This window comes from Sesamum indicum, linkage group LG9 (assembly GCF_000512975.1).
Source record: "Sesamum indicum cultivar Zhongzhi No. 13 linkage group LG9, S_indicum_v1.0, whole genome shotgun sequence".
Classification (NCBI taxonomy): domain Eukaryota; kingdom Viridiplantae; phylum Streptophyta; class Magnoliopsida; order Lamiales; family Pedaliaceae; genus Sesamum; species Sesamum indicum.
Genome location: NC_026153.1, coordinates 2,302,406 through 2,323,075, shown reverse-complemented (window position 1 = coordinate 2,323,075; position 20,670 = coordinate 2,302,406). Strand labels below are relative to the sequence as shown.

The 20,670-nt window shown below is 29.3% G+C and overlaps 2 protein-coding genes across 2 annotated transcripts; one reads left to right on the top strand and one right to left on the bottom strand.

Annotated features, from left to right (window-relative positions):
* On the top strand, nucleotides 231–2,777 carry LOC105170311 (protein indeterminate-domain 9). Its single transcript, XM_011091016.2, has 3 exons — nucleotides 231–738; nucleotides 871–1,267; nucleotides 1,408–2,777. Exons 1-3 carry the CDS (start codon nucleotides 570–572, stop codon nucleotides 2,420–2,422), a joined length of 1,581 nt encoding a protein of 526 aa, XP_011089318.1. The 5' UTR covers nucleotides 231–569; the 3' UTR covers nucleotides 2,423–2,777.
* LOC105170310 (fasciclin-like arabinogalactan protein 11) lies at nucleotides 7,130–8,176 on the bottom strand. Its single transcript, XM_011091015.2, has one exon. It carries the CDS (start codon nucleotides 8,119–8,121, stop codon nucleotides 7,375–7,377), a length of 747 nt encoding a protein of 248 aa, XP_011089317.1. The 5' UTR covers nucleotides 8,122–8,176; the 3' UTR covers nucleotides 7,130–7,374.

The following is a 20,670-nucleotide window of genomic DNA, read 5'->3' as shown; positions in this document are numbered from 1 at the left end:
CAGACTAATTCTAATAAGTTCACTTCCCAAAGAATGTTTGCTTCTTAATTATTGCATGTTTATTATCATTTTGTAGTGAAATTAATTAATTAGAGGTTAATTATTATTCTGGTGACAAAAGCTTTTTATCATTAATTAATTAAAGAACATAAAGGTGGAGAGAGAGAGAGGAGAGAGAGAGTGGTCCAACTGAGTCTATGGCTGACCGACTTTAGAGAAGCAGCAGGCGTGTAAGATAAGGAGAGAGAAAAGAGGAAAGAAAATATTCTCCGGTGGAGCTTAGGTTTCATGGCATATGGTATTTTCTGCTAAGATTCAAGAAACCATGCAAGAAAAAGAAAATCTCTGCTCCCACTTCACTACTGATGTAAACTTTTTCAATTAATCTTCTCATCTTTCTTTTCAGCAAAAATCCACCAGGATTTCTTCAGCCCTTTACCTATTTTCAGCAATTCCTTTTGTTTTTTTCTACCTTGTAATTGGTTACTGCAACACACACACCCCAACTGCCATCAGCTCTTTTGAACTTCATCCCAATATCTTCTCTCCTTAATTTCTCCACACAGAAGATGATGTCTGATGATGGGCTTTCTTCAGTTCCTCCATCCATTAGAGGAGGAGGAGGAGGAGGAGGAGGGTTCATTCAAGATCCAAACCTTGCCAACCCTTCTAATAATATTAATCCAAACCCTAATTCAAATCCATCCAAGAGGAAAAGAAGTCTTCCAGGAACACCAGGCAAGACTAATCCCATATTACATATATACATACAATCACTGCTTATTAATTCTCTGTGTGTTTTTAGTGTGTGTTTCAAGTTTCTTGATTTATTGGGATTGTTTTTTTCTTTTTGGTCATGAATTTGTACAGATCCAGATGCTGAAGTGATAGCACTGTCCCCAAAGTCCCTGATGGCAACAAACAGATTCATCTGTGAAATCTGCAACAAGGGTTTTCAGAGGGACCAGAATTTGCAGCTTCACAGGAGAGGCCACAATCTTCCATGGAAGCTCAAGCAAAGAACCAACAAAGAAGTGAAGAAGAAGGTTTACATTTGCCCTGAGAAAACATGCGTCCACCATGACCCTTCAAGGGCACTTGGGGATTTGACAGGAATCAAGAAGCACTTCAGCAGAAAACATGGTGAAAAGAAATGGAAGTGTGAGAAATGTTCAAAGAAGTATGCCGTCCAGTCTGATTGGAAAGCCCACAGCAAGATTTGTGGAACTAGAGAGTATAAATGCGACTGTGGAACTCTCTTCTCCAGGTACTGTGTCTCTGTGTGTGTGTGTTATAGTTATCAAATTTCTCTGTCATAGATTCTATTTATTGCAAGTCTTATAAATGCGCTATATACATGTGAATTTAATGAACATGAATCTTGATTCCTGTCTACATAAAAAACAGAAAGGATAGCTTCATCACACATAGAGCCTTCTGTGATGCACTAGCAGAAGAAAGTGCGAGGTTTACTCCAGTCCCGTCTGCAAATTTGAGCTTCAGAAATGAATTGATGAATGGTGGGCTGAACAGCCTTCAAAATCCTGGAAGTTCCCAGTTTTCAGGAATCTTCAGGCCAGAACTTGGAGGAGGATTAGAATCAGGAAACCATCATCAGCTCAACCTGGATTTGCAAAAGCCCAGGCTTCCACTGTGGCTAGACAATGCAAATTCTCATCATCATCCTCATCTTAACAACATTGGAAATCCAGGTTCTTCCAACGCTAATTTCCAGCTAGCCTCATCAAGTTCGTCCAGCTTGCCTGAATTGGTTCAAATGGCTACACAGAATCAATGGTTCAGTAGAGGACAACAAGAGGCAACCTTTGCTGGTGGGAACATTAATGCTAATAATTCAACATCATCATCTGCAATTCCGAGAGTGCTGAAAGAGGAACAAGAAAACAAAGGAAACCTATCCGAAGCAATAAGTTCACTTTACTACAGCAACAACCATGATACAAGCAATCCACCATCAGCTCCCATGTCCGCTACTGCACTGCTGCAAAAAGCAGCTCAAATGGGCTCAACCAGGAGCAGCAACTCTCCAATTTTCGGCACTGGTTTCGGGCTCATGAGCTCGTCTTTCTCAAATCTTGGAAATTTCAGTTCTTTGAACCAAACCCGGAATGTTGAAGTCAACCAGAATCTTGATAAAGCTGATCATCAAAACCTGAATGGGCTACAAGCTGACCCTGGATTGTTGCTAGGAGACATTGATTCGAGCCCACTAACCCCAATCCCAAACAGCGGGAAACAAAGCCAATCGAGCGGGATTGAAGCTGAAAGCAGCCTCACCAGGGATTTTCTTGGAGTGGGAGGGAATCATGAAAACAGGCAGTTCTTGCAAGAAAACGAGCTGGCGAAGTTTGCTTCAATTGGGTCAGCGATGGACATGAGCAGCCATTACAGGAGAAATTAATCACTGAGGTGAAAAAAATGAGTTACAGTTGAATTGAAACAAACAAATTAAGGTAAAAGGGTTGTGCAAGAGCGGGGATGATGAAAGGGGTTTGGAACAGAAGAGATCTTGTGAACTGTCAGAGGTGGGGATGCTGCATGTTGGAAGAGACGTGACAGAACTGGTGAGATGGCAATCACAAGCGCGCAGGCAGAAAATTCTTGTTACTGCATGTAGAAAGTTTTTTGGTGCATTAATTTCTCTGTTGTTTTTGCTGCTACTGTTAGGGTTTTTGAAAATATGGACCACAAAGTTACTGTGTGCCTGTGATTCGTTGGGGTCAGTGCTATTTTATGCAATTTTGAGTTTTGATCAATAAGGGGATTTTGTTCCATGTGAGCTATCTAGAGGCCGGTAGAGCAACCTTCGCCTTCACCTTCACCTTCTTGAAATTCCCCCAGTCTCTTGTCAGCCTGATGATCAAGAGCTTTTCAGCCCTATTTTCTTTTAGATTTATATATATATATACTCATGATTTCAGAAGATATATATATATATATATATACATATTCTTCTTCAATTCAAGTAAAAAGAATTAAATATATACGATATTATATTTGTTTTTTTCCCAATCTTTCCTCCCCTTTTTTCCTCATATATATGTTGATTTATGATTAGAATACGAGGTAAAGGTGTTAGGAATATAGATTTTTCTGCTTCTCGAATGTACATTTGTTAATCTTTAAATTAAGGATTTGTAATTTTTAGGCTTACATATATTTTTGATCCCGTATTTTAGGTTATTTGACATTTTCGTCTTTTAACTTTTTAGATAGCATTTTAATCATACATTTATAATTTTCACAATCTAAGTCCCTTTCTTTTTTTTTTTTTTTCCTGAAATTCACCTTTCTCGCCGGTAAAATGCATTTGCATCCCACATGAACTATTAAAATTGGAGCTACTATTCCGATTAGCTTATTTTTTTTCAGCATCTTTGCCCTTCAACTTATTAGAGTAGTATTTTAATTTTATATTTTTTTAATTTCTTTTATTTCAATCCTTTTTTACTGGAGTTCACCTTCTCGCGGGTGAAAGTGAATTTCGACAAAAAATATAAAAATTAAAATATATATATACAACAGAAATACTACCAAAAAACTAAAGGACAAAAATGCTAACTAACCTAAATACAGGACATAGTAACTCATAATTTTTATTTATTAATCAAAGTTGAGAGGGGAGAGCACAAGTCCGAAAGCTCAAAAGCATTGGGGATCAAGTTCAGCCTGAAATTAAACAATGTCAGTGTTAACTAAGCATTGCTCCACTACAAGAAAATATAATATTACTGATAATTTTAAAATTTAGCACTAAAAATATATACTAGTGATCATAATTTTAATTCCATTATAACATAATTATTAATAACAAAAATTATACGTAAAGTTATTGCTATAAGTAATTAGCGACATACTATAATGACAACTTAGTGACTACATAAATATCTATAACGATAAAAAATAATTATTGTCATTAAATTGACCCTACAGTTTTTAATCACTAATTTTAACCGACCGATAATTTTTACAAAATAATTATGACTTATAAACTCTAATCATTGTATTTACAAAATATATTTTTTTTTCTCACAAACTTAGATACAATTAGTGATAATATTAAAATCATCGTTTGAACTTTCGTATTGGTAATATCTTTTTTGTTTCTTTTGTAGTGAGTTGTGATGAAAAATTCAAAAAGTCCATGACAAATTACTTTTTGCAACAGATAACGCGGATTAGAAATCGCAATCATGCCCATCGCAAACTATCTGCAACGGAAAATGTAAACTAATGACCACTTCCGTCGCAATGTTCACCATTTGAAAAAAAGAAAAACTGAACAATAAAGAATAAGCAAAAGCCGTATGTTACCACGGCAGATTGCAACTCAAAGACGAACAACGTTTGAAACGATGTATGACACAAACATATTCCGCCAAAAAAAAACGCTGAAAACCTTGCGACAGATTTGAGACGCTTTTTTGTTAAAAAAACAAAACACTGCAAATTTGCAACTTTTTTGAGACAGTTTTCCAATAATCAATCCGTTGCAAGTTTTATTTAATAGATTCCTGAAGAAATTTCTGCAGTGGAATTAATTAAGACAGATATTATGTGCTTCTAATAACTGGGTCCAATTATTGGGCCGCCCAAATATAATATATTTATTTAAATATTTATATAGTATCTCCAATATTTCCTTTTTCTTTTTCTGTTTTTAGTAATAATGATTATATTAATACCTCAATAAATGAAGGAGCAAAAATTATTCTCTTACCTAAGTTTTAATATTATTGTTAAATTAATAAATACGTTTTTGTAAATGATCCAATTGATACCCGAATTTTTTTCATATACATCAAATTGATACATGAGTTTTTGAAAAGGTTTTGATGATGCTTGAGTTTTTTTTATAATTATCGAATAGATATCTATGTCTATTTTAAAATATTTTGTAAAGATAATTATATCCTTTATTCTAAAAATAGTTTCTCTCTCTCTTCTTTTTTTTTCATTTGAATCAAAATTAATCCTAATTAGTATTTATTTATTTATTTATCATAGAACATTCTTTGACTAAATAAACAATATGATTTAATTATAATAATAAAAGTATTAGTAAATTGTAATATATAAAAAATTTGTCCTTTACTGACACAAAAAATTAAAAATACACTTGATTGGGCCACTAGTTTCATAAATAAAAGGCTACAATTTTAAAACTAAAAAAATATAAAAATAAATATTAATTTTAATTACTTAAAGTTACAATATTTAGAAAATATAGTAGAATATAATTTTATTATTATAAAAAATTGCATAATAATAAATAATTAGATTGAGAAGTGTAAAGTTTATAATTTAAAACAATAGATAAAAATAAAATCGCCTTGATAAGATAGATAGTTATTAAAAAAAAATAAAAGAATAGATATAGGAGATGAGATTTTATATTTAATTTATAAAAATTAGAACTTAAGGAAAAGACTAGTGAAATTCTTTTTTTTATCTTAATATATTTATTTTCTTGAATTCTAATTTTTAAAAATTAAATCCAAAAAAATACTTTTTGCTTAAAATATTTTTAACCTTTATTTTTAAAAACATCACTTCCTACCCAATCTATTAAATGTTAATGCTAATTATTGAATGAAATCTTATATATACTAAACTAATTTACTATTATTACTCATTGTTATCATTTAAATTGTTATAATAATATAGTTTATTTAATCATAGCACTATGTTTGCTATAAATAAATGGATATATATAAAAGCTAAGTTAGATTAAAAGGGTAATTTTGTTATTATAAATGTTCTAAATAGAGATATGCATCTATTTGATTTTTATGTAAAAATTCAAGTACCAATTGGAGCATTTATAAAAACTTATGTATCAATTCGATATTTATTAAAAAAAAAAAAAAAAAAGCTCTTGTATCAATTTAACAATAACACTAGAATTCGAGTATTAAAATAAATTTTACTCATAAATTAAGTAATACATAAAGTCGATCAATTCACTGTTATAGCAAAGGCAATGAAATAATTACTATAAACTCACATAAAGTGAAATAAATACTCACATATCCGCAAAGCTCAAATATTTAACTTATTTATGTGACCTCAATTTTACCCACTAAATTAAAGCATCATTCATTGAGGAAATTAATGAAGTTTCTAATTACTTCAATTTTACGTCACTTTAAAACCCAGAAATTGATACTAATGTGTGGAAAATTGTAATTTTCATCCCCCAATTGTAGAAGAGTGATAATATTAGTCCTGTTATAATCAAATTTAGCAATTAAGTTCCGTAATTTTAGAAAATGCATATTAAGGACAAAATTTATTGAAAATTTTGAATATGACATGCAATTAACATGAGCCTGAAATCCAATGAATTTTATTCTTAATTTTACTATTTTTCATAAATTACAGAAATAAAATTAACATTTTTATAGAAATTACAATTTTTCTTACCAGTTTGTAATGCCAAGGTATGGTAGAAAACCCATGTTGCAAGTAGGAGTGCTAGGTTCGGGGAAAATATCATTGTCTTTAAAATGAAAAAAAAAAAAAAAAGGAAAGAGAGATAGAAAAGCAATGATGGGCTCAACAACTAATTCGGTGAGAAGGAGAACATAGGATTCTTTAATTTGTAAAACCATATATTCAAATACATACATAAATATTAATCATTATCCATCATAACAATAAGTAGGTCACAAATTATCATAAAGAAAATTAAATAATAATAATAATCATTATTGCATTTAATATCTTGATGTGGATGTTATAATTATTTCACTATTTATTGTAATTGATTATAGATAATTAAATTAGAGTAATCATGATTGACATTTGGATTACGCAATTATATATAGCTGCTCTTAACCAAATTAACTACATAAACTGCTTGGTTAAAAACAAAAGAAAAGAATTTACATGGTTCCACGTTCACTTAATTAGATCAATTTTACTAGAATAGAATTTTATAGCTTATAATGGAAGATCGTATATAAATTAATTATATATAGAGTGTTTATAAAATGTTATAAATTTATTTCTAATAAAATATGTATGCCAATTTTTTCTTTAAAGAAAATAAGAAAAATTAATATTATAATATTGGGTGAAATTTCAATCTCGACTCTGAACAAGGTAGAAGAAGGCGAGTAGACAAATATATTAATTAAATTCAACAACGATTAAATTGATACAAATCCTGAAAAACAGAAACATCAACATCCACAAACCGGAGAGATTTAAAATAAAATAAAATAAAAAAAAGGTTACAATTGAATAGAAACAAAAAAACAAAAATGATGGAGAAATCAAACTTCCTCTCTTCTTCCTCTCATGCAATCACCTCTGTTGCAACAATGTCTGTCGATCCATTTATTTTCGTCACAAATTAAATGTAATTGCCAACATCACTGCTATGATTCCAACTCCCTCGTGCATGCCACGCCCAACTCCACCGGACGAATCCGCCGGAGAATCGCCGCCAGCCACTGGGCTATCATCCGCCCCCGACTTCTTCTTGGTAGCCTTAGGCGCCGCTGGGGCCGGGGCCGCGGCCGGCGATGGCGTGCCAAAGATTTTCAAAGGAAGAAGCACTTTGTCCACCTGGTAAACCGCCAGTTGCCCGTCCGTATAGATGGTGTTAGCAACCGTGGCGTCATCCACCCCAGTGGAGATGTTAACCTGGTTGCTGGCGGTGGTGACGTTGAGCGGGTACTCCCCGGCTGCGCTGTCCCCGGCCTGAGTCCTGAGAGGGTTGCTGACGGTTTGGAACTGAGACATTGAGAGGAAAGTGGGGAGGATGTGGAACTGAACCAATGAGACCTTCTGCTGGTCGGATAAGGAGTTGAGGGTTCCGGCCTGGAGGGAAGAGAAGGCGTTGTCGGTGGGGGCGAAAAGGGTGAGGCCCTGGTTGGAGTTGTTGAGTTGGGTATTGATCTGATCGCCGACTTGGGTGATCTGGAAGAGACGGATGAGGGTGGTGAACTGGCCAGCCTTCTCGAGGATCTTGGTTATGTTGGTAGGACCCGACGGGCCGGGGGCCGGCGTTTGAGCTAGGGTTGTGGAGGATCGGAGGAGGAGGAGGAGGAGTGTAGTGAGTAATGGTAGAGAGAAATGGATGTTGTCCATTGGTAGGAGTGTGAGTGTGAGTTTGAATGTTTAGACGTAAGAAGAGAGGGGGGGTTTTATATATGGAGAATTGATTGAGAGAGGATACGATAGTGTTAGGTGAGGTGGTGTTCGTGTTATAGTTAGAAAATGTGATGGGATATCAGAATTGGTGAAGGGTTATGCAAAATTATTGCTTACAAGAATTTGATTGAAAAGCACATCCCATACATCACCTTCTGAATTTCAAAACATGTATCCACTATTCTTTTTTTCTTTCTCCTATTGTGTTTAATTAGTATGTGTCAAATGTATAAATTATTTGTTCAAGTTTAATTTCACTTGTTATCTATAATTAATTAATTGTGATATACTAATAATATATATATATATCCCAGTCTAAGTTGTTTATTAAATGACCCAAAACTCGCATATAAAGCATTCTTTACAACTCAGCTCAAATGCGAGTATATTATATAAACTCGTTATGACCATATAATTAGAATTGTATCTATAATTTAATGCATTTAATCACACAACCCGATCATATCTGTAAATATATATTTGCCATGCCTCAGATATGACCTTGGGCTATCCTAGCTTTCCTTGCGCATAACATCAAGACGATTTTATTGATTTAAGTATCAAAGTGCTAAAATCGATATTGTTCTAATGCTATTTTTAAATGTATTTTGTCTTGGAGGCCTATATGGAGATTATTTGACGATAATTAGATCTGATTGTTTAATAACTGAGGACTTCACTATATTTATACTCAACTAAAGTATTTGAAAATATTATTGTACGGAGTTTATTAAATTGTATTGTGCATTGATTAATGAAAATGATTTCATGTAGAATTTCAAAAGCATCGGATAGTTATAGAAAAACATATTTAATAGCTTTTTATAGCAATCAAGGCTGCCAAACTAGTTTTATTTTGTTGAAGAGACCATTTTGTCCCTCAATTACTCTATTAATATAGAGTATAACTACGCCCAAAATACTGAGTAAGGGTAGTTTGGAAAATAACTAATTACAATCATCTTAAATAGTTGGTAGATCAACTATATATTACCGTAATTCACATGATACCATGAAATTAATCTTGAACAGCCGTTTTCATAGAAGAATTGTCCGAACCATATAATTTTGTGTCCTAAAATCCTTTTTTTTTACATTTCTGTACACATTTAAATTTGTATAAAATAATTTCTGACACTAAATTCTCAGTATAACTACTATTATAATGAAATGAGATATTAATATCGAAGGTGATAGATTTTGCTTGGGAACGCAGGAAAAATAGAAGAATAATAGATGAGGCAAGTGGGATGAGGTGCAGATTTGTATGATTGCTTGGGTTTTACGTTGTACATATGGTATATATTTCTGTACTGTAATGAAGTTTGCAGCAGACTTTTGAAGCAAGTCTCTATGATGCGTTGCTCTCTTTTATTTCACACTCATGCTTCCTCATTATGGATTACAGCCTGTCGGATGGGAAATATTTTAATTATATAATAAATATATTAATACGTAATTGATCGATAATTTGAAAAAATTATGTAATTAATTGTGTTCGGTTAAATTTGATTTGAGTATAATTTTTTGTCAAATATTTGTAAGAGTCTCCTACCTAGCTAACCTTGCATTTAACGTATAACTAATTATATTTAGATCCCTTCTAAATAAGTGGATTATTTTGGCTAATTTTGTTTTATTGAGGTTTTTAAATTTTGAGACTATTAAATTACAAAGATTTATTGCTTATCATATGAATTCATGTTATTTCATTAATTTTTTTTAGAAGAAATAGTCAGATTAGGTAATCAACAGTAGCAAAGTAGTGATTACTGATTAATATGGCACTAGAAGTTCACTAGATTATGTTAAGAAAATCTATTTCCAGACGAGTTATAGTTCAGATTTGAATTAATTATATAGTAAGTGTTTTATATTTTATTTGAAAAAAAAAATTACTATGGGCTATAATTAAATTGACTACATATTAAAATAGTAGTAAATTAATTAATTATGATTAAATAATATAAAAACTTAAATTATTCACCATGAAAATTATTCTTGCCATGGTTGTGAATTGTACCAAATGTTTTTGCCATGACTAAAATATTTTAGTTACACTCGTAAAAAAACCACAACAACAACCGTTGCATGGTTGTGGTCAATGATATTTAGTACGACTGTTTATTTTTAACCATGACTATTTGCTAAATTCCTTCTGTATTTGTTATATCATTCACAAACAGTTTAAACGGTCGTTTGAGCAACTGTGAGTTGTGGTTGCCGATCTTCGTGACCCTGTGCTGTCTCTCAAATGGATCTAGCCCCCAAAGCCTTATATAATTTATCTCTCTGTTATATATTTATCTGTTGTTATAAATTACTTCTGTGTAATTTTATTTTGTATTATTAGTCTGTAATTTTAAGGATTTAAAACCCACCATTGGTTAACTACTATGACCCAATCCCTTAAGCTAATGTTCTGGACATTTGGCAAGTGAAAATTCAACCTTAAATAAAATAATAAGAAATTCTTTAATACCTAACTAAAAGTTAAGTTTCACGAACTCTTGGAAATTCTCTTCGTCACTAAATGAGGGGGGGAAACAAAAGAAATACTCCATCTCTCGTTTATATGATTTAGAGAATAGTTTAGAATTAATTTAATTAAGTCACCATCAGGATTTCATTTGATGCGTACAGTGTTGGTTAGGTCAAATCAAGTGGGATTGAGGTCACCATTCCAGATTGAATTGCAGGTCAATTTAATTTAAAATTTGATCCAATCATTATAAAAGTGAGATTTCAACAGAAAAATTAAGGCGTCGGTGATTGAATCAAAACTTGATATTGAAGAAATTATGAAGCCCCCACCCCCAGCCCACTTTATTTTTTTTAATCACATGAATATATCAATATTAAAATAAATTAAATAAATATATATAAAGTGAGATAAATATTTAAATAATATAAATTATTAATATAAAATAAAATAATTAGTTACACATTGAGGTGTTAATGGATAAAGTAAAATGAATCTGGATTGGGCCCTAGGTATTATAATATTCATTGAGTTTGGGTACGGATCTTCAATCCATTGACACATCTACTGACATATTTTATCAAAGTCGAATTCATGATTTCGAACTTATTAATTGAACATAAAACTTTAATCATTATGCTAAGGCCGGATTTTGGGTAGAGAATATGGACGCCCACTAGCCCAGTGGTATATAGATACCGGGCCATATTAAGGGGGGCTAAGCTTTTCTGCCATGTTTTCAGTTGGGCTTCAAATTGAGATATTCATGAGGTACCTATACCGTATAACATTCCTATTCAAGTACTTTTGATTTTGAACATATCAGTCGTGTTAGCACGTTATTTTAATTATGTATATAATAAGTAATTTTTTTATTTTAAAATATATTATAAATAAGAATACCTATATAAACCAACAAATTACTATTTAAGAAAAAAAAAATGAACGTAAGGTATTATTAGCCAAAAAACAAAAATTTTGTGTAATTAGTGTTCAAATAACGTGGAGCTACTCTTGTAAAAGAAAAAAATCGCCGTGTCATATTTATCGTAAGAGTATAACTGTCATATTTCATAATTGGTGCAGTGACGTCATTAGCAACCGTCTATGAGTATGAGGTATTTTTTTTTATATTTTTATAGATATTATAAAATAAAAATATTGTATAAACTAACAAATCGCATTTCAAGAAATAAAAGAAAATCTTGATTTTTTTTTTTTGTGTTATTCTTTTTTCATTATTGTCAAAGGAAGTACTGTATTTAATTAGTTTCCAATATTAATCTTGAATTTCATTTATACAAAAAAAAATAAAAAATTATTCGATAATCAATTCAAATATATATATATATATATATAAACATTTTTATCTATGAAATATAATATTGGGATAATTATTTTTTTTCGATAAAGGTAATTATCCCTTCATTGAATTTAGAGTTTTAAAGAAGGGATAATTATATCTCTCATGTGCAGTAGGGTGCAATTACACGTAGATTTTCTGTGATTCGAAAAATTATATTTAGCATATTTGAGATTTGTTTCTATCTAACAAATAAATTCATCCATTAATTAAAATTCACCGAATTTACATATCTTAATAAAAAAAGTTGAATAAAAATTTACATTTAATCATAATTGATTTATTACGATGCTGGAACCATAATGAAAAAGAAATCTTACCGTAATGTAAATAAAGGTAAGGCACATTAAACCAAAAAAAAAAAAGAAAAATCTAAAATGTAATATCCAGTTCATATATATCTTTCCATTCTGGAGGATAATTGCCATGACTCATTGCAATCACTATTTAGTCTGTGAAAACAAAAGAATAATATTTTAATTCTTGCAGTTCCTTAAGGGACTTATCTACTATTCTTATGTGCTTTTTTTTTAAAAAATAAATTTAATTCATTATATTATTTAATATATTTAAACTTAAAATAATAAATTTAGAGATGAATTTATCTATACATATGGTGAGACTCGAATTCATAATTCTGAACTAATTGAGAGATTTCAACTTCAATTATTAGATTAAAATATTATTTATAGAAAGGAGTGAAATGTTCAAATTAATTCACAAATTCACGGGATAAATGATGAATCCTATCATACACAAAATTCTAGCATCATTCGACTTGGCACGACACCTTGAGAGTGAACCTTAATTAGGATTGATGACATTATTGGTCCAAACAAGGATTGTAGCAATACCAATCCAGTCCTTATCTTCATAGGTCAATTTTATTTTTATTTTTTTTTGCACCAAAAAATTCAAATTATAAATTTACGTCGAGCTAGTATCAAAATACTCAATTTTATAACAAATTGGATTGTGCTATCAAAATATTATTATATAATAGCTAGGAGTCTAGATATTCTCGTATCAATAATATCGAGAAAGCACGATCCATCTCAATTAATATATTATCTTTATACATGACAAGTGAATTTAAGAAATCGATTAATATATCAATAAATAAACAAACTATAAATAACAAGGGCTTAATAAATCATAAATATACTCGGATAAAATAAAATAAGCATTGATTATATATTTAGTATAATATGAATTCATAAATTTAAATTTATTCTTAAAACTTCAATTTTAACCATTAGATCAAAATTCCGGTGGACTGTGGATGACATGTTGAAACCCATAAAAGTATAGGAAAGTGCAAACCTAAAGAATCGAACTATATTTTGTCATAAAATGTAAGGGGTGATGAGGAGTTGTTGGGACAGTGATGGGATAATAATGGGGTTAAGTAAACATAACCACTATACCAAATTCCTCACCGACAAATCAAAGTGCTGCCCAACCCTCATTGTTTTTCAGTCAACTTTAGATACTGAAAAATATCCCATTCTCCGCATATGTGGACTTCATTTTTCGCCATAGTTTATGAAATTTTAGTTCCTACTCGATTCGATTGAATTTGAACTAATTATATGATAATTATAATATATTTATCATATGATTGAGGTATAGTTAAGGATATACGAACTAAGCACATAACAAATGTAATACATTTACAATGTGATTGATTTGGTTCGACTAGACCTGATTCGAGCAAAAATTTTGTATTCATTTTTCAGAATTAAGTAATATACATATATGTATGCTACTATAAAAACAATTTTATTGTTATACCAACTTTTGAATATTTAAATTTATCCTTTTAATTCATTTCACGGCTGTAATAAAAATTTTATTTTCCTTAATAAATTTATTGAGATATATCCCTTAAAACGTGCACACTCCCCAATTTTTGACAGACCAACCCATTAATAAAAAAAAATTAATTATAATTTTGAGTGTACTAGCAGTAATTTTATCAAAATGAAACAAAAGATTAAAAGGGAAAAAAAGAAGTTGAAAATGATAGATATAGAAGCAGTCCAAACTCTTTAAATATTAGTAACACTACCCAATAGCTCCATCTACGATTTATTCCTCACTGCAATATTAAACATTAAAATAATATTACATAATTATGTCAAAAGTAACACACCCTTATCTCAATATTTTAGTACCATTGTTTCTTTTTTTTTTCTTTTTTTATAATAATAACAGTAATTACATAATTGCATCAACGTCTCAATATAATCCGATTACAAAGAAGAATGAATTATAATAAATTAACGTAAAATAAGATAAATATTCATAGATTTGATAGAATCGAGCCCATAATTTTGTATTTGATCATATAACCTCCTTTTTTTATAGTAAATTTCATACGCCCTGGTCTCGCATTCAAATTATTCATACGGTATCGGCTTTAATTACACAGATACGTCGATTTTTATTTCATCTTCATTTTTTCACACTATATATTGCAATTACTGAAAACTATTTCCTTAATTCTACCCACAAAAAGAAAAAAAAATACATTTCGTTAATTGACTACACAATAGAAAATACAATATTTGATATGGTTATTTGTCATGAAAAAATAAAATAATCGTAACAAATAATCATTGGCCACGGTCATGCAATGTTGTCGGTTGTGGTATCTGTGAAGGTGGTTAAAATTTTTTTCATGGCTAATAATTTTTTTTGATGGAAAATTTATATTTTTACATTACTTTTATTTTATTATTATCAATAAAAATTATTTATTATGACTTTTAATCGGTAATTATTACAATATAGTGAATAATTACTTTTTTTCTAGTGCTATGTATATCCAGAAAGGTCGTCACACGAATTGGATTCTAGCTATGGATCAAAAGAACACTTATGTTCTTGATTTTATCATATGAAGGGAAAGTTTGTCGTGACACTACATCATGAGACAATAATTTTATTTATAAGAAGGCCAAGTTCAGACAAGTGACAAATCTCTAATGTGGTACTAATTAAGTAACTATTTCTTTCCTGCAATTAATTAATTAATTCCCCCTAGCTTGCTTTCATATTAGGACAAATATTAATTTTACACAATACGGTCAATTATTTGATTTCCAACCAAAAAAGAATATAAATGTACAAGTTAACCTCGTAAATCCATCAAATAATAAACATATCTTTATGAGTTTGATTTTGTTAAGAGGATTTGGGGAATTATGTTCTCCGGAAAATTAATAAATTTATTGAATTTTATTTAGATAGTTTGCATTTGAATCTTGAATATATATATTTTAAGTGAAAGCGATCAATTATGATTTATTAAATACATTAATTATAATTATTAATATTAAATATTATATCTAAAACAACAATCGATAATTATAACAATCATATACTAATTAAAGTAGAATAATATCCCACATGTTGTTGGAATTTGGATCATAATTTTAATATTATGGAACCTCAATTTTGTCAATTGAATTAGACCTGATTGATATTTGAATCTTGACTATCATTGGTTGAAAAAGCAAATAAAAAAAAATAGAAAAAGGGTTCAATGAATTCGGAACAAATCTTTGTTCTGATACGAGGGAACTACTTCTGGTAATAATTATCTTTTTTTTTTTCTCTCTAAAAAATACTATCTTCAAATTGTCGAGATTTTATTTTTAATTTGGTGCCAATCTTGATCTATATGAATATATAATAATTTCAATAATTGTACCTAATTTTCTTATAAATGAGGATTAATTATTTTTTGTATCCATCTTGGAACATGGATATAATAATGCCATCTACCTCTCTCTGCCTTCAGATAAGCTTTAATTTTATAGATATTTATATATTGCACTAAATGTTAAAAACTATAAGTTGTTGAACTGCATTTATATTGGAAGATGACACATCTTCCTCACTCCCTCCAATTTGTTTTTTTTTTTAAATAATAATAATTGATGAAGAGAAATTAATAAAATTTTAAAAACTAATCAAAATATTGGACCTAAACGAAAACACTAAAATAAAAAAAAAAAAAAAGTCTGCTGAAAATTGAGAAAATCAAAGAAGCATTGAATATAGGTAGAATGGATGTAATTTTGGCTAGAACAAGAACGCTCGTAATAATAATACTGAGGATTTAAATTTTCTTCAAAGAGGCGATCGTGCATATAGGTAAATTATCTCGTAACTCTTTTCGACTTTAACCGTTTGAGATTATATAATCAAATTACGCATTTGAAATACTATATTTTGTGTTTATGTCGATCCAAATACTTATTAATACTTATTTTATAAGCGTACATAAAAAATAAAAAAAAATGGGCATACATAATTTCTTCGTCTTCTAATAATGTTGGGGAAAATGGTGAAGTTTGGTCACTTAATTTCCAGATGACCACTTTTGTGAAAGGGACAGAAATGTATTCCTATTTTGTTTCTTTCTATGTTTATGTTAGATTGGATTTATATTACGTGCCATAAGAGTGATTACTAGCCATGGCAATCAATACTTTCCAAAACCTAAATATGATTAGGTTCTTGATTATTAAATGTTATCCAAATTAATTAGATCAAACAATCTGATGTATTAACTTTAATCAAAATATTTACGGTAATTCTCAACTATGCTCTAAGTATTTGACATGATTTTTGCAATATAATAATAATATAATTATTGCAATATAAAATTAGACGTAGCTCAAAATTACCTTTTTCCTTTTTTGGGAAAATTGTGGAAACCAGATGAAGCTCTATCTTTTTCTTTTTAACTATGGGTAATTAATTTTGTGTTTTTTTTTTACCTACACATAAAATTAAAAAGTTAAATTCATTTTGATCTCCTATAATATGAAAAAATATCAAAAGCCCCTTATGAAAACTTAAATATAAAAAACATCCCTATATTATAAACAATGACTCACACACCTCCTGATCAACTTGGGCCTATTTTTTAAGGACAATGACTAAAACGCCCCTGCATATATAAAGAAATTTTTTATATTTATATAGTATATTATATAAATTTTAATTAAAATATTATATTTAACATTTCTAATATCACAAATTTTTCCTCAATAGAGTGGCAAATCATAAAAAATAAAAAATAAATATAAAAATGGTTTTGGTATATGTAACAATTATTCGAGTGTGGGCAGCGCAAGTGCAGACACTTGGAACGTGACCCTCGTCTGTCCTTCACCACACACTACTGCTCCATTCCTCGACCCTCGCAGTCGCAGGTAGTCATCAAATCATCTTCTTTTCCCTCAACTTTTTCGACAAAAAGATTCCACCCACCATATCTAATTGGTAATTAACAAATATTTCATTATCGTCGCTATTACTTGTCCTTGCCAAAATATTGAAAAATTCCTAACCGAACAATCCCACTACATTTCTTATATATTTCGTGTTAATATATGTTCCATGAGTCTTGAGATAGTGATAGGATAATAGACGTGGTTCAAGTGAGGATTGCACTTATTTCTTTTTTTTATTTCAATCATATGAGTTTGTTTGATGTATTATTTGTTTTTATCATAATTTTTAAATATTTTTCATTTTACATGAAAATCTCACAAATTAATTCTTAAAAAGCGCTTCGTTAGATAAGTGAAGTTTTTTGGCTTATCGTTCATCCGGTACTCGTTATCTATGAGAATATATTATTCATAATTGATTATCATATTTATATATTAGATAAAAAAAAATATATAAAATCATTTTACAATAAACTATCCAAAGTATTTAATCACTGAGCAAATTTATTGGGCTTGTCTCGCCGGCAGATTTAGTAGTGGTTTCCATCTTAATGTTTAAATGATCCTTGTGACAATGTTAATTATTCTATAAAATTAAGGTAGGGACATGAATGTCTCTCGTGAATATGTTGCTAATTAAGGTAACATATTTTAACAAGCTTCACTCCAAACTATTTAGGATTTGTTCACATTTTCTAAGAGCTTAAGTACGATTTGATCCATGATTTTATTTCAATTTTTATGATTTTTTAATTAATTAAAAATATTTTTATCTCTATCTCCATTTTGATCGCCTTTTTTTTTAAAAAAAAAAATTGAGAATATCTCGTGTATCACATGAGATAATATAATTATATGGGGATAATAGTATTTTATCCTCTTTTAAAACAATATTTAATGGACAAAGAATCCATGTGAACTAAAAAAAAGACTACTCGAGTTTCGGAAGTAACTTGATTTTGTATCAATTTTATGATCTTCTCTACCAATAATCTATCAATATATCTCCATCTCTCATTTTTTTCCCCATCTTTCTTTGATGGGAATCTCTTGCGTATCACATGAGTTGATATAACTATATAGCATTTGACTTGGGTTAATCTACTGAAAATCGTGCTAAAATTTATATCTCTATTTTAAGCTTAAACAAAAAAAAGGTTTGAATCTGCAGTATTTAATTTGAGTAGTTCCGACTCGGATCCAATTCAATCAAAGTTATAATATATATATAGACTCACCGTGACTAATAAATCATTTTTAATTTTGTAGTTCACGTGAAGTTATACAGTAAGAAGAATCTATAAATGTCCTTTCATCATGCTTCAAATACTACTTTCGCCAACCTAGCGTTTTTTACGGCCTTAAGTCTTTTTTCTTTACGATCAATCTAATTAAGGTATCGAAAGACAATCTTTAGGGTCTATCTAAATATTTGACACGATTTTGTATACAAAATTCAAATATCTGCGGGAAAAAAAATATTTTTAAAATTGCATATTTATTTCCTAAAATAATCATTAATATTATGAAATTGTAGTACGTACGCTTGGTGTGACTGACCTAATTGTAATTATCATCTTCAGCTTGCCCCCTTTCGCAATTATCAAGAGTGTTAAAAAATAATCAAATGAAATTATGTCCGTAAACTATATAATAAAATATCAATTATAAATAAATTGAATAAAGAAAAACTAAAATTATATATATATATAGTGCAATAATGACTCAGCTTGGATTTGAGTGAAGAAAAATAATATTTTAAAAAAGAGCTTTTTTATTCTTATTGATTTAAAATACTCGTGCGAAGGAAAGATAAGTGGCAAACGTCCCAAGCATGTCTGTCTTCCCTGCATTCCCTTCATCTTACACTACCCAGTTATATTATTTAATTTCAGACCAAAATATTATAAGTGGGTTAGGCAAAATTACACTTTTTGTCTCATATAATGTACCCATACAAAAAGGCATAGGTATATATATAGAAGTAGGGATAATGACGATGTTCTCTCGTGATGTTCGCTGTGATTACACGTAAATTTTTTTATAGTTTGAGAAATTATATCTAATATTTTTACTATTTATTCTATCTACTAGTTAAATTCATCCGTTAGTTAAAATTTTATAAATGTTTTATATTTATCCCTGAATGACTTATTATTCATTTATTGTGGATCAAATAAATTTTTTCTAATTACTTACATGTATTAAAGTGTATAGATGTATAAAGGTGGTTTAATCAGAAAATATTTGTTTGACATGCAATAGGTCAGTAATAAGCCAATTCAGTAAAAAATAAATATAAATTTTAATATTTGAGTGACAAAAATAACCAAGTGGCAATTTTAATATTATCATTAATTTATATATTTAGTGATAAGATTATTTATTTTGTTCTAATACGAAATTTTATGATTTTAATAATCATTATTATTTTATAAAAAATTTTATTAACATGAATTAATAATAAAAAGTTGTCACTAAATAAAATTAATGACGATCTGGTGACAACAAATAATAGTTGTCACTACTTTATGTTGTCACTAAGTTGTCTTATAGATGTATCACTAATTGTATATAGTGACAACTTTATACATACTTTTTGTCACTAATAATTATAAGTGACAAGATAAAAATTATTATCCCTTAATATATATTATTAATAATAACTTTAAAATTATTATTTGATAATTTGTCAATAATATCACAATATCTTGTAGGATCTTTACGATGATAATGGTGATATCGATTATTTTTACATTTCATTTTATAAGATTTATTGCCAATTTACTGTTGCAAAATATAGTATCAGTAATATCAAATAATAATTTTAAAATTATTGTTAAATATACATATATATTAAGCAATAATATTATAATATAATTATTTATGACAAAAAAAACTATATAAAGTTGTCATAATACAAACTGATAGCATTTAATGTAATAGTCCATGTTTTACCGAAAAGCATGTAAAATTTAATAATAATAAATAAAGTATATAATATCTAATTAATTCATAAAAACACTAGCACAACATTGGGATTAGATTTCCCAATTATTGAGAGATGAGTAGGCTAAAATCCGTAGGCACACGTGCCACCCTGACCTTTGTGTTTCGAGCTCATCATAGCTGCATTAATTTTACACCATACAAAATTTAAAATTTTATCCCCAGCAATGACATATATTTTTATGAATAATAAATCGATTGTAATTAAATTATAAATTTCAATAATAAATACGATTTAAATAATTAATATCAAATATTTATAATAAATTTAAATAATAAATGTTATAAATCGGCAACTATTGATCAGTTTAGGTGCATTATAATAGTACAGATGCTAAATTAACACATACACATTGTTATGAAGTCCCAACTTTCTAAGT

Bases quoted from the DNA above. Each gene is read 5' to 3' on its own strand.
- LOC105170310 (XM_011091015.2), bottom strand. From the start codon at position 8,121: ATGGACAACATCCATTTCTCTCTACCATTACTCACTACACTCCTCCTC.
- LOC105170311 (XM_011091016.2), top strand. From the start codon at position 570: ATGATGTCTGATGATGGGCTTTCTTCAGTTCCTCCATCCATTAGAGGA. The intron at 739-870 runs GCAAGACTAATC...GAATTTGTACAG, and splicing joins AAGTCTTCCAGGAACACCAG to ATCCAGATGCTGAAGTGATA. The intron at 1,268-1,407 runs GTACTGTGTCTC...CATAAAAAACAG, and splicing joins TGTGGAACTCTCTTCTCCAG to AAAGGATAGCTTCATCACAC.